Below are 15,741 nucleotides of genomic sequence, written 5' to 3' on the forward strand. Positions count from 1 at the left end.
TACCCCTCATAATTCTGGACATAAACAGTAGATTTGGGAACAAACATGTACCAATACATTTTGTAGCAAGGAAATGTCAAGTGAATTTCTAACACTTTCTAGACATAATTTTTTTAAAATGGAAGAAGGTAAAATCCCACAACACAGTACTTAATTTGTGAGGTTTTGTCTTCAAAACAGCACCACCTCGCCTGAATTGGCAAAACACCACTTTTTTATGACAAGTGTAATATGGGTTAGAATAAGTCAGTAGTTCACAATCAATACCAACTTTCAGTTTTGAGTTTACTTTTGCATAATTTATAAGATTCCAAATTAGTTAAACTCTGAAATACAGTGACATGTGCTACTGACGTCAATGCTTCCTGACACATAAAAACATTCAGGACAGCTTTCTTCTACTCAATACTTCTGAAAAGTTTTATTTTGCAATGTATCCTAAAGGTCAGAAGAAAAAGTTTAAAGAAATATGCAGTGACAATGTGGAGCCAGAACTTTCTCAAGGACTCTGAACGTACAAAGATATAAGAAAAGATTTGATTCTCATTTGACATGATAATTCATAAATTATTTCAAGACTGTTTTAAGCACTTTCTGCAATAGAAAGTAATTTAGATCATTGTCACCTGACTTTCAGTTGAAGCAATCCATAAGCAAGCATGATTTGCATCCAGATTATTTGTGACAAGGCAATAAGTAAGCTCAGCTCTCAGGAACCCTGACTTCCTGTCAGTGAAGAAAAATGTGTTGCACTACATCTCATCTCTGAAGACTTTCCTGCTCACTGATAAGAAAATTTGCTATGATTTTAAAAGCAAAAGGGAGAAGAAGAGATTTTAAAAGCAGAAGGGAGAAGATGATGATTTTTTTGTTTCCACTTTACAACACGTGAAAGAAATGGAATTTACTTTTACCTCAGCAATTGTGAAGAAAGAAATAAAAAGGGCACCTAGGATGTGAATGGCATCAGCACTCACAAGCGAATGGCACAGATTTGCAGATCTTCTAGCAGTAATGGTACCTTATTTTGTAGTCTGTGGTACCACTGACCCATGTTATTATTAAACCATGACTTTAAGAGCCTTGCAGCAATACCAACTAACACAGTATCATCTTCCTTTCCCCCATCACCATCACAGTTGCTCCCAGCACAGCTGCTCGAGCAGCTGCACTATGAATGGGATCAGAGAAAACACTGTAAAGTTTTGAACATCCTTTATCTAGTTTGTAGTACTTAGATAGCAGAGTAGGCAAATAACACCTACACTGATAAAGCAGTCAATCACCCTGTACCATGAAACCTTAGCCCTCCTTTAGCAAGAAAAACCACATTGTTCAAAGAGCAAAATATTGGAATGCAATCACATTACATTTTGTTTCTTGTGAAAATAAGAGTTAAGAGGTCAGAGATTAAATAACACAAGCCAGAAAGATGCTGGGCAGCTTCTTAAAAATTAAAGCTTTCTGGAGGATCACTGCATGGAATCCCCTTCTAATGGTATCAAGCAAAGAAAAAATATGAAAATAAATCCTTGAACTCAACATTTAAATATAATAATATCCCATAGGGTACTGGTGCCAAAAGAAGTTTAGCCAAAGTATTTGGGCTTTACTTCCTTTTTTGGAAAAAGATTGCTACTGAAAAATGGATTGAGTTGTCTTATGACGTTGAAAAAAATCTACTGAAGATTATTTGCTTAGTGTACTAAACACATACAATTTTTATAAGGTGCTTTATAAACTTGTTATACAATGTCTGCTCAGAGTATGTGAAACGGATACTCTTTGAAACACAACTTTTCATGTACTGAACAGATAAAGTAGCTAGCATCATTAGTTTACTCTAACAAGAGTACCAACACAATAAAGAGTCAATTACTTAGCTTATAAAAATTTACTGCTTCTACTTGAGTTTATACCATTCAAAAAGTGACAAATTCTTTCCAATTACACCAAGTGCACCAACTAAAGAAAGAAACAGAAAGTGAACCTTTCTTAAGAAAGTCACCAATAGCTTGCAATAATCCTCCTCTTGTCACCTGATACACCACAAGGACAAAGTTGCCTAGCACAGCATGCTCTCGGCATTGAACGCAACAGGCTTATTAGGAGTAGGAAAGAAAGCAATTACCAAAAATGAAGTCCAAACCTGAAAAACAAACTTCAGAAAAACTTTGGTTTAGGATTCCAAAAATATACTCACGCTTCACTTATCTTCTGATTTACAACTCCTATACTCAGCTGAAATACCTTCAAGGGATTAAAGAGATGGATGGGACAATCTGTTGTGTACTGCAATAATTTCTGACACACTGACAAATACAACTCAGGACAGCCCTGAGTTCAGAGAGCCACAAAACCTAGAGCTTCAGGGACACAGGAGCTGCAAAAGTAATGCTAAGGGTAGCACAGCACTGCACCAACATTACTCCCTCCACACCTTTTTCATCTGGGTCACTTATGGGGCTGGGCACCTCAGCCTCAGCACAAGATGCTGTTAGGCTTAGGGTTCAGTTGCAATTTACACCAGGTGTGGTCTTCAGTATTGAACAACTTCTATGGATCAGCCATGAATTTGAGCTACTTCCCACTAGAGAAGTGAGGAAGAACAAAAGAGGAATGAAAGAGGTTAATATCACAAAACAAATAAAAAACTCAAAGGAAGTAATTGCTTAAATACATATATACTTCCCCACTTATTTGTAATACAGGATTCAGCCCTAATGCCAAGCTCCTTTCCCTGCCACTGCTGAGATGTCAACTTTCTTCACTGTTTAAGAATTAAGGTGCCTCAAAACCAAGTGACATAGAATTAGTTAACCAGGCCAGTTTAGGCAACCTTTCATACAAAAGGAAAATGAAATGCCAGAAACAGATTTCAGGCTGCTGCCAGAGGGGTTAAAGAGGTGTGTGAGAGACCACAAAACTCTGATGGCAATTGTGATGATGGGTACACTCAACATTCCCCGGGGTACCACTTCCCGGGCCATCAGCAAGGATGCTCTCCAGTGCAGGGGGTGCCTGCATCATGCACCCGTCCTCAATGGGACACACTCGCTCACAGCAAGGGTGGGGAGGAATCTGCAGGGAAACTGGCCCCAAGCAGTAAAAGGTCGACAAGACAAACAAGTGCAAACCAGTCAAGGTATTGCATGAAAAGTTCAGTAGCAAAACTCGTACCAAGAACCCAAAATTAGAGAAAAAGGCTCAGTTGTCAGTACGTAGCAACAAGGCTCAGGGAAGAGAGAAAGAACAAGCTGCACGAAAAGGCTTAAGCTATCTAAAACTTAATGAGGGCCTGTGATTCACTTGGATACCCGAAACTGAAGCAGGGAATGCCTTCAACTAGGGAGAGTTCACAACAGGCCTCAATGGTTAAATTTTGCTTACTTTTTTTTTTTAAAACAGACTGTCTACATTATTGCTACTTGACACTACTCAAAAGGCACAGCATGCTACAATTTAGGCTGCAGAGCAAGCAGAGAAACAGGCAATGCAGGCCAGAGAGAGAAAGTAAGGTTTAAAAACAAATTTAAAAAGAACTTTTTGAGAGGATTTTTTTTTTTTTTGCCTTGGCCATGGCACACAAACAGTGGGATCTACATGACAGATTGGTTTTTCACTGCTGGCTGTCCCAACTCACCCTCTCCTGCACCAGCTCTGGTGTTTTTGTGACTCTAGGCTGAACTGCTTCTGTGTTAAGTCAGCAGAAAAGTAAGCCAACAAAAAGGGCAATAGGTTTCTGCCAGGATGTCATGCAAAAACAGTTGAGCAAAGGCTGAGAAAGGAGACAGATTTAACTGCTCTGGCAATGCAGGCTTAGTCTGACTAGCTAGTGCATCCACAGTAGCTTTACTGGCACTTTAGACCTCCAAATGAGACTATAATATTATAAATATTTATTTCAGCTAAAATACCATCTTATGTGACATTATCTCATCTTCCCCCATCACACAAAACTGTTTGCCCAAACACTGTCTTGCAAGGGGGAAGGAAAGAGATTTTTTTTTTTGTTGTAGTTGTTTTCAGTCAAGATGAACCCTCCAGTTCAGCTTATCACACGGATAAGCTATGAACAGGTGTGCTGGTGAAAGAGAGGGGTTGCACAGGACTGTAAACAAGCAGCAGGAGGAAGGAGGGTGCTTAAACCAGGACAGAAAATTTAAAAAGTCTATATTTGTAAAACTGTGTTGCAAGTTCAAGCCACGCTATTCTCCTTAATAGTCTACAAACTTAGCAGGAGATTCTGCTCTAAAATAACTATGGCAAAAGTAAAAAATAAAAGAATAAATTAAAGATAGATATAAATACTAAATAAATAAACCAATAAATATAGAGATTATATATATGATTTATATATCATCATCCCATCTCATGGTGAAATAACACACATACATTAAGATATTTATTCTACTATACAAGAAATTAATTTAATTGCAGACTATGCATCTTACGTTCCTGCTTTGGATGCACTTGCATAAGGCTGAGAGCCAGTCTCTTAGTCTGTGTTCCCTAAAATGCCTCTCCCAGCCACATGGTTCTTCCAGCTACCCTATGCTATTTCTAATGCCTCTTAGGTTCTTTTATGAGCTTGTGCAAGTAACCTACATGGCAGAATGTGAACTCTAATCGCTCATACAAGATTTAATGAGTGTCAGATCCAATGCATGAGAACAGTGACCAGGGAAATGTGGAACAGTGAAAATTTTTACTTTTAGGAAGAGTGAGTAACTAAACTTGTCCAGGTAGTTATCCAACTGCAGCACAGCTGGCCTGCACTCTGTCTGTCTGAATTAACTGCAGGATCAGCTTTCCCCACGCAGTTTCAATGGCCATAATGGGTTCAGGCAAACTCCACACTAAGCAGGAAAGCAGTGGAGTTTCTTGCTAACTGCTTTGCCGCGCAGAATTCACAAGGCTCTCTTGGCCATTAACTGGGCTCTCTGTTTGTATGGATGGAACCTTCAATGTGGGACACGTCGTAGCTGTCATTTTAGACTCCAGTTTTGTAGGGTAGAATAGGACAGTATTTAATAAGCCAGTGAGTCCTACATGTGGTCTCTGCCCACATGCTCTGACTAGTTACCAGAATAAATGTATTTTTTGAAACCATAAAGCTTACAGTAATTACAACCATTAGAACAAACATTTACACTTGTGACTATCTGCAAAGTTTATTTAAGTAGGCCACTCTATGAACTATTGCTTTTAATAATCTAACAAGGATCTACAAATCATGTTGAAGTTCCTTCTTCCACAGAGCAAAGGCAGTCTTGTTCTGAAATCAGTTTCACAGGGATTTGTGTTCTGTAGAATAAAATCTGAACAAGAGCCTTTAACTGGCAATGCACAAAGGTTTTACTCTATTGAAGCTACGCTGCTTTGTCTCCCAACAGAGAAACTCGGGCCAAAGACAAATAAAAGAGAAAAGTGTGTTAAAGACAAACAGGTGGGTAAGACCAAAAAAAAGCAAGAAATGCAAGGATACATTCTTAGTTCCTGAGGGACACGCTGAATGGAAGGGAATCCAAATCCGAGGTGATATTTCAGGCTCCAAAACCTGTATTAAGACTCCAGACTGTTGCCAACATACTTTCATTCAAGTGATACAAAACAGACTTCTCACTTGAAAAGATAGCTCACTGCAGAAACAAAGTCACTTCACCAGGCTTATGAAAAACGTTAGTTACTCTAAATGCTTATAGGCCTCATTCCACAGAGCCATGGAACAACAAACATGGTTTACTGAAATATCAATTTGATTACCATTAAATAAATGTATTCAGAATGCAAAATGTTCTTCTTTGAATGGATGTTTGATTATATTACAGCGAAATAAACAGACCCTTTAGTTGTACAACATTAACACTGTAAAAAGCAACCCTTTCCCTTGACATGATCGTGCATTTAAAAAAGGAAATGCAAACACATAACATGTGCCCAGACTACCTTGAAAAGCTCATGTTTCATCACCTTAACAGTAATGATCTATTTTCTTACACAGGTCAGCATTTTCCTAGCTACTCCAACCTCAACAGAGGAAGTGAGAGCAGAATACTGAATCAAACTTTTCCCAAGAATACTCTTTGCTAAAAAAATATCACACGCAAATATGCAACAATCTTTGCAAATTATATTGAATCAGAATGGCAGACGTTAGCAAAAACTGACTCTAAGAACTAATTTTGTTAAAAATATCCTAACAAGGATCTAAAAATCATTGTGTGAATTTTGCTGCTCCATTTAAAAAACCCAAGGATTTAAAAAAAATTCAAGGCACAGAATGCTTAGGGAGAGCAGAAACTTACTTCTATAGAGATAAACAAGTAAAATAGAAAACCAATCAAGTACTGTTTAAAAAGAAGAAGCCTTCAAGATAATTGAATAATAAAATTTCTACTTGTATACCCATTTTGTTGTTATTCAGAGAATACCAAAGTGACATATTTCTTTGGGATTTTTTTCAAAGTCAATATGATCTACTACAGGTTTCAATCCTTTATTTTTACTTTGTTTTATTTAAATTTTTGTTACTTTTTAAGATTTCCTTCTCTATTTTTGTTCAGTAATCAATAACTTCTTATAAGAAACCTTTCTATTCTCAATCTGTAAATATATAGGTTGATTTGTATCATAACAAAAAGTATACACATTCTATAACAATGCAAACAACTCATCTTTTTTATGATTACCAATGAATTTAAATAGAACAGACTTTCTATTTAAAAAACTTACTTTCAAGTTATTTGGTCCTCTTTATGTCATTTATAGCAATGCAAAGGTATGACATAAGCATATACATAAATGTTTCTCTACTAGTTTAAGCATGCTAGCATTAGAAACCTCATGTTTCACATTACTGCATCTCTTCAAGAGCACTGTTCACAGATACTCGAACTCCAGCTTTAGGACTAATGGAAGCCAATCTGGGTGTTCACAACACAGAAGAGAACGGCTGCAGCAGTGCAAAGTCATTACAACTGCAAAGCAGCAACACTCCTTTTATTTTATTAATTCTAAGGTTTAAACACACATGACAATTTTTAAAGCTAGTTCATTGTTCATTCACAAGTTTTTTTTGCCTGCAACCCTAAGTTCTATATGTGTATTGCTGCTTGTCCAGGCTGAATTCCTAATATAAAAAGAATCCGCCCAGCCAAATGCTTTTATGGGAACTTAAGGGCCTCATGACAAGGTTTGACAATGCAGCTGGACCAACCTAATGGCTCACAGCCACCAAAATGAGGCAGTATTACTCTTTCTTCAACCACCTTGCCTTCGCTGTTCCTCTGCACTGGCTCATGGTCATCTGACTTCTTATTTGGCTGAGTCTGCTGAACTGGCAGAGAAATAATTCAGCAGGAAAAAGGAATGGTTTCTGTTGGTTATCAAGTGAGGTCAAATGGATACTAATACAATGAACAACAGGACAACTCTTTCAATACTATACAGTCATTTGACTGGTTCAGCCACCTTATAGAGTCTCGAACATAGTGATAGGATCACTTGAGACAAAGGGCAGGGTAAAAGAAGTGCTTTTGGCTTTTTACACATTCATTTTAAGATTATTTTATGCTGATATTAATAATAAAGTAGAATTCTTACCTTTCATTGCTAATTTTTCCATTCACTTACATCACTGTTTGCCATTTTACCAACAAATCATAACATAATAAACCAAATAATTACTTACCTACAAATCCTTTCTCTCCAACTAATTTAAGGGCAATTTTATCTGCCAAAACAGAGGAATTTCCATGTGCAATGTTAGCAAAAGGTCCAGCGTGAACGAATACTGGTGTTCCCTGAATAATAAAAAATATATTCATTAATTCAGTGAATAGATGCCATGGTTTAATCTCAGCCAGCAACTAAGCCCCACATTACAACATTACTCACTTCTCCAACAGTGGGATGGGGGAGTGAATCGGAAGGACAAAAGCTGAGAAAACTCATGGATTGAGATAAAAACAGTTTAATAGGTAAAGAAAAAGCTGCAAACACAAGCAAAGTAAAACAAGGAATTAATTCACTACTTCCCATGGGCAGGCAGGTCATCCCCAGGAAAGCAGGGCTCCATCATGTGTAACGGTTACTTGGGAAGACAAATGCCATCACTCTAAATGTCCCTGCCTTCCTCCTTCTTCCAACAGTTTTATATGCTGAGCATGATGCCATATAGCATGGGATATCCTTCTAGTCAGTTGGGGTCAGCTGTCCTGGCTGAGTCCCGTCCCAACATTTTGTGCACTCCCAGCCTCCTTGCTGGGGTGAGAGGCAGAAAAGGTCTTGAGTCTGTGTAAGCCCAGCTCAGCAGTAACAAAAACATCCCTGTGTTACCAACACTGTCTTCAGCACAAATCCAGAACACAGCCTCATACTGGCTAATGTGAAGAAAATTAAACCTATCCCAGCCCAAACCAGCACATTAGGTAAAAACCTCAATACTTTTGCAGACTAATCAACATGATATCTAAATCAAAGTGCATACAGGACGGAAGTGATGTTAGACAATTTAGGGGTTCTAGATACATCTCGGATGCTTCAGACCTCATTCACTGATAGGCCTAGATGTCAGAACCTGCTTCATTCATAGAAAGGTAACAGACAGTAGCTAAACCCGTAGGTAACTTACACAACTTCTCCACTCAACCTTGTACTAAAACTTAAGTTTTACTTCTACTTTAATCCAGTATTTACGCTTCTGGCAATCAAATAAATAAGACTGCAGGTTTCAGCTACCAGATTCAAATCTATAGGATTTATTCCAATTTATCTTTTATTAGTCACTAAATTTAATTTTAGTCTTCCAAGTCATAATTTCTTGTGGCATGCAATTACAGGGCTGGTCTTGCTAGAGCCCAGAACACACATGGGCATATGTGATGCACGGAAGCACAACTACAACCAGTGAGAGGGCAGCTGAGCCCATACTGTGGCAGCTGTGCAAAGAGAGGTGCCAGAAGAGTCTCCCACAACATTCCTTGTGCAATTGTGCTTCCAAGAGTTCATCCACACAACACAAACAGGGAGGAAATTTAGACAGTAGGATCCATTGGTAGTCAAGAGGCCTCCTGCCACTAACTTAAAATCCAAACACACTACTAAATCACTGGCATGGACAGATGCTCCCCTGGAGCTCTGAAATCCACCAGAAGAAAAGGAGGACCTCTTAGAATGTTTTTTTTTACATAAGCAATCCTGGCAGAAAAGTAAAGTCTGGGTACCGAAGGTACTGAACTCTAGCAGGACCTCAGGCACACCCTGGAACACAGACAACAATGTCTTCTCAGGCCAGCTTAGTGACTGTGTCAGTCCATCTGTCCTACTCTGTAGAGTGCCAGTTAGTTTTGCTATGCTCTTAATAAATTATACTGAGAAACAAACAGATGCATTCTGCTGACTGTTTTCAGTACAGAAAATTTTATTATCCAAGTTTCAGTAAAAGAAAATAAACCCAGAATGTCAATAAATATCTGAAGTTATGTGGCCATTAGAAGGATGTTTATAATACTTATTACCATCCTTCTCTCATCTTTACTGTGAGTGGCACTTCAAACGTAATACAACAAACCATCCCAGAGCAGCCAGCCTGCAACTACAAAGAGTTGTCCCATAGAGCAGCTGCTCTGTTACTCATGGTATAAATAAATGCTAAACATTAAGGGATCAGTTGATGAGAGAACAAATGTGTCATGAGAAACATGGATAAACACTATGAAATCATGATGTACATTCCAAACAAAGTAATCTCAATTCTACAGCACTGGATATAAGCTCTACTAAAGTCTGCAGTTATTGTAGGTGGAGTGTCTCACATCTTTCATTTTGATATTTCACTGTCATTCCTGCATATAAAACACTGTCAATCACTAATATTTTCAGGCGGCATTTCTGGTGACAGAGTAGCAGGGTTGTGATGGAAAGCAACCCACCAAGAAATTGCTTTAAAAACCAGCAAATTAAAATGCACACACACAAGCTGCCAGTTCAGTTCCACGCAGGACTGGCATTTGGTATTTTTTGATTTAGGACCTTCTGAACCTCTTCTCCAGTGCATGCAGACATACATATAAAGCTGGTGCAAATCTACTGAGTTGTTCTATTCCCCTTTCACAGGCCCTTAGAAGCAACTCCTCAGACTTCCACAGCTTAACACAATTCCCTTCTACAGGCTCATGGCCAGATCACAGAGGAGTGCAGCTGTCTCTGCAACGGCTACTTCCAGGCGCTGCTACCCACAGACACTATGACTTACAAACTATGCTAAATCAAGTGTCAGTATCAGCTGGAAGTCACCCAGAAGATATCTCCTCTGGCAGTTTTTTTGACATTTCCCAAAACCAAAGTGATCTGAAAGACCTGCTTTGGTGAACAGTGTCACCCTACTTGCAGGACAGGTCCACAGCACATTCTGAGCTGCATTGGTGTTCTCTGTGTTGTCCTTACAGGGGACTTCAACTTGCCAGAAATCAACTGGGGGCATCACACAGCTGGTACAACCTGGGCCAGAAGATTCCTAAAAACCTAGACGACAACTTTATGGAACAGGTCCTAAGGGAGATGACTCAGAAAGATGCCCTCTTTGATCTGCTGTTTGTCAACAGAGAGGATCTCCTCAGCAAAGTGGAGACTGGTGGCTGTCTTGGCCACAGCGACCACAAAGTGATCGAGTTTAAAATTTCTGCTGACAGGAGGAAAAATACCAGCAAAACCTCATCTCTGGACATGAGGAGAGCAGACTTCAGGCTGTTCAGGGAATTAGTAAGGAAGGTCCCCTGGGAAAATGTTTTTGCAGGTGTTGAGGTCAATCACTGCTGGTCACTTTTCAAACATCACCTCCAAAGGCAGGGAGGCCCTGCAGAGAGACCTCGACAAATTAGAGGGTTGGCCAATCACCAACCATATGAAGCTCAACAACGGAAAATGCTGGATTCTGCACGTGGGACAGGGCAACCCTGGATGTACGTACAGACTGGGGAATAAGATGCTGGAAAGCAGTGCCACAGAAAGGGACCTGGGGGTCCTGGTCGACAGCAAGTTGAATATGAGTCAGCAGTGCCCTGGCAGCCAGGAGGGCCAACCGTGTCCTGGGGGGCATCAGGCAAAGCATCGCCAGCCGGTCGAGGAAGGGGATTGTCCTGCTCTGCTCTGCACTGGTGTGGCCTCACCTGGAATACTGTGTGCAGGTTTGGGCACCACAGTATAAGAAAGATATTAAGATACTAGAGAGTGTCTGAAAGAGGGCAACAAAGATGGTGAAGGGCCTTGAGTGGAAGCCACATGAGGAGCGGCTGAGGTCACTTGGTCTGTTCAGCCCGGAGAAGAGGAGACTGAGGGGAGACCTCATTGCAGTCTACAACTTCCTTGTGAGGGGAAGAGGAGGGACAGGTACTGATCTCTTCTCTGTGGTGGCCAGTGACAGGATCTGAGGGACTGGCCTGAAACTGTGTCAGGGGAGGTTTAGGTTTGATATTAGGAAGGTACTTCACCCTTAGGCTCTAAACACACAAGCGGATCACTACAGAACATTCAAGTGTGCAGCTCACAGTATCCTCCTTATTCCCTTCTTTTTTTTTCGTTTTAACTGAAGCTATTAAAATTAGCACCTCTCAAATCTATTCAGATAAATAATTAAAAATAATAAAAGGTATTCAGTCACAAAATGGAATATGATACAAGCTTGAGGCCCAATAGCAGCAGTAACAGCACAGGCAGTAACAGAGTAGGCCACTGCATCTCTACACAAGAGCAATGACACAGTCCAACAGGACATCAGCCAAAGCACAGCACCATCTTGGAAAACATTTACGTAAGCTGAAGATCTCCATTCCTGGATAGGTGACTCATATTAGCCTGAAAGCCAACAGGTATTCAAAAGGTAACAAAAAATCATCTTTAAGACTTAAACTGAAGGACCGGAGCATGAAGCAGTCTTATGAGCTGCTTTAGTTTGCTGTTTTAAAAATAACTTTATGAGACAATTTTGGGGAAAAATATATCTTTGGGTACTGTGGTCAGGGTCCTGCTAACGAGCAATAGTGTTTGATGAAAGTTGGCAGATGTTTCAGCCATAGCATAGATTAGACTAGAAAAGAATACCACATAAAAGGCAGGAATTTTATTGCATAGAAATGTGAATATAAAGAAATGCAGTGAAAAAATAAATGTATGCAAGTCCCAGAACCAAATGCCTATCAATCAAAAGAAACCCTTCTGACATTCATAATTGTCCTTTAGAACACTGTAACAAAACCACATTATTTTCTAACAGACATGCAAAGTGCAAATAGAGTGACACAGACTAAACAGTCAGAATCAAAGCTACATTGTCAGTGACGCTTATCACACACAGGGTTATCCAAGTGGTGATTTAATACACAGTTCTGGCCATGACATTCTTGATCCTACGTGACCTCCAGTTTCTGCTATTGGATGTTATATTGAATTCTGACACACACATACATTCTTCATACAGCCACATGAAAGAACAGATCTTCTTTGCAGGAGAAAATAATTAGATGGCTATAATAAAATAACACAGACTTAAATTCTATTTTTCTAAATCTTCCCCAAAAGCAGGAATTTGACCCCATCTAAACACAAAAGCAAAAAGGTAGTTATCACTTTGTCATGTTTTAGAAAATGAGACATTTTTGCTAACCAGCAATTGAACTCATGTATTTCCACATTCTTTAACTTTTCACCATACCAGGAATGTTCCAGCTATGTAATTTTGATGGTCAAACTTTCAAAAATACAAACTAATTTTTCTCCAAGTGCATTTTTCAAATCTGCTTTATTATTTCCTCATTTTTTTTTTCTCCCTCTAAACTTGAATGTTGCTCATCATTCAGCTTCCCATGGAAAAGGCAATACTAGACTGCCCAGACACAAAGTTAGGTTGTACTAATTCTGCATTCTTTAAGCTGTTGGAAGACAGCTCACTAGGGTAAGTGTAAACCATTCCTGTCATAGCCCAGCAAAGCTTCATTTAGTTCCTGAATGCACTATGGCAATATTAGGTGGCTGGAAGCCATCTTTTGAAAAAACATAAACAGGTAAAAGCACTCTCCTCTGTTTATGAATGGTACAAACTGTGATACAGACTAGAATGGCCACAGCAAAGCATCTACTTCCCACACAAAATGCTGGACTGTGGGAATCATCATGGGAACAATCATACAAAAGAAATAAATAAGAAGTAAACTTCCCCAGAAGAGCAAGGTGGGAAACAGTAGTAAGTCTATGACTCAGAAGACCAACTTGCCTTCCAGCAGGCTTAGAAGCAGTTCAACAGTGCACTGCAGCTTGCTTGCAACACTAGGTGAAATTATGATTATAGTCAGAGTCTCAAAGAAAGGAAGAAAACCACCACAAAGGTATAAATGCAGATAGAGTTGACTAGTTAACATAAACAAATGAACATTTGCTAGAATGCCTTTATGGATCTGACCCGGGTTTGAACCTTGAAAGTTAAGTACAGTTGCTGAAGAGAAGCACGATCAGCATAATATGGAACTTGAAAGTCGGAGCAGGGTAGGCATCATAAGCCACTCACCTCTAATGTCTGCATTAGCGTGGGCTTAATTGCATCTTTCATCAAAACTGCCAAAGCACCTGTTACTCCCTAAAAAACAAAAGAGCGAACATTTTAGGGAAGTCAGTTCTAAGGTGCAACATTTTCAAGCTACACTTAAGCTTACAGTCAAAGTTCAAGAGAAAAAAAAAGTGTGCTCATAAACTATAAAGGATAAGCAGTGTTACAGTGCTGCATAAAGAATTTATTTAGATATTACCTTAAGACTTCTAAGATACGGTATTTACAGAATGTGTCAGAAACAATAATGATTTTGTTCTGAATACACTTAAAAGGTAGCAGGTAATTATTTGTCCTATTTCATGGAGAGACGAGAAACAGTTATTAAGTGACCAGCAGGAGGACGCTCAAGGTAACAAAAGATGAAGTGGAAGTAAAAGCCACTGAGAGATGAGAAAGTAAGAAGGCAATAACTTGCTAAAACTGCCTAAAGAAATGACATATGTATGTCTTCCATGACAGAATCAATAGCATGAATCAATAGCTACCAACAACCAGAAAGGATATTTTCCAAGACTTGTACAAATATACACAGACACAGGATGAAAGCAGAGTTTACTAGGGGTAGATAATGAATACATCATAAGATTAAAAGTTAGAGATGCCTGACTGTCATAATAAGAGCACAAAAGGAGCTGAGCGAATTGCTGCATTTTGGTCACAAGAAATCTTACTCCTCCCTAAAAATTTTGTTGGAAGTATAAATTTCACACTGACTGACTTTAAAATCAATAAAAGTCATGACATCCCTCTGTACTAAAACTCAATGCCCATTTTAGAAAAAAAAAAGAAAAAAAAGGGCCATAGGGTGTGCACATCACTATCAGACTATATGTGGAGTGCTGTCTATAAACCACCAGCATATGTTCAAATTTCTTCCTAAATTACTTTGATTTTGAGATGATGTGTTTTGTTTTGAAAGAACTAGATCATGGTTCAAAGAAACCGCAGTAATGTTATAAAGAGTGGCTCACAGACTTGCCAAAGAACACAAAAAATGAATTTAATATTTTTTTGTATTGAAAAGAAACATTAAAACCAAACAAAAATCCTAGCTGCTGTAAATTGTTTAAAATGAAGGTTGAAAAACATGGGTACTTTATCTGAGTAGCCTATTAAGGCATGAACAAAAATATTCAAATAAAGAAGAGCAATAAAAATAGTTCCTATATAATTCTCAACACAGCTTCTATCAACTAATCCAAAATTTGAACAATCAAAGTCTGTGTGAAAATTTTGATGTCAAACAGATAAGAGACATAAAAGTATGTGGTGATTATATAAGTAAAGTATTGTATAAAATTAAATTTTCCCCTCTTTGAGCATCACATCTGAGCATGGACTTCAGAGGAAAATGAAGCAGAATATTTGGCCTTGGATATAATTGAATTGAAACCTAAATAGTAGAACTGGTTTCTACTAAAACATAGCAAGTGCTTCCTTGGAGGACTATAAAGGAGACAGAAAAGGGGAAGATTTTTCTTCTCTCTCTGCATCTCCCACTATCTACAAAACCCAATAGATCCACAGAGACATAATATGAGAAATTGGTAGCAAAACAATATAGTTTTTCATCTTTCGAATTAGCAAAAAACTAGATTGCTGTTTCTTAATAAGTTAATTTTAGAAGCTAGGAGTGAAACATAAGCATGTTCACTCTGTCAGAATGTGTGAGGTTTCATCATTTCTATAGAAGCAGCCTGGTGCTATGCTGCTTATATACCCAAATACTCTTATTTCTGAAAAAAAAAAAAGGCAAATGGAAAACTTTACATCAGATTTTCCGACTGGTCGACAGCAAGGATAACTACCTGAGCAGCCAAAGATCACCCCTAAATGACAAATGTTAATTCATGCCAACTGTAGCCACCAGACCACTCAAAGTAAGCATGCAAACATCTATTTGCTGACCCGAGACACAGTGACTGGAAAGAAGACTTAAGGGATGGGGAAGTAAAAAATAAAACAAAATCAGGACACTTCTTCCCCAACCTCCTCTCCTGCCCCTTCTAGATAATAAGGGGTCAAATCCTGTCTCCTTTGCTTTCTGATAGTTCTTCACCAATCTGACAAAAATAATGAAGTAATCCAAATACTTCCTCTGCATTTTAACTTTTTGGGAGATATTAGCTATGCATTAT

General features: G+C 38.7%; 1 protein-coding gene across 3 annotated transcripts in view; it reads right to left on the minus strand.

Annotated features, from left to right (window-relative positions):
* Positions 1-15,741, minus strand: part of MTHFD1L (methylenetetrahydrofolate dehydrogenase (NADP+ dependent) 1 like) — a 148,684-nt gene that overhangs the window by 81,033 nt on the left and 51,910 nt on the right. For all 3 annotated transcript variants that reach the window (XM_039385704.1, XM_027733873.2, XM_039385705.1), the window contains 2 exons: positions 13,562-13,630; positions 7,694-7,805 (listed from right to left, as the gene is read on the minus strand). In XM_039385704.1, the coding sequence (XP_039241638.1) occupies positions 7,694-7,805; positions 13,562-13,630 (181 nt within the window). The remainder of the gene's footprint in view (positions 1-7,693; positions 7,806-13,561; positions 13,631-15,741) is intronic.

This window comes from Pipra filicauda, unplaced genomic scaffold (assembly GCF_003945595.2).
Source record: "Pipra filicauda isolate LSUMZ 115617 unplaced genomic scaffold, ASM394559v2 scaffold42_size3861933_pilon, whole genome shotgun sequence".
NCBI classification, from domain to species: Eukaryota; Metazoa; Chordata; class Aves; order Passeriformes; family Pipridae; genus Pipra; species Pipra filicauda.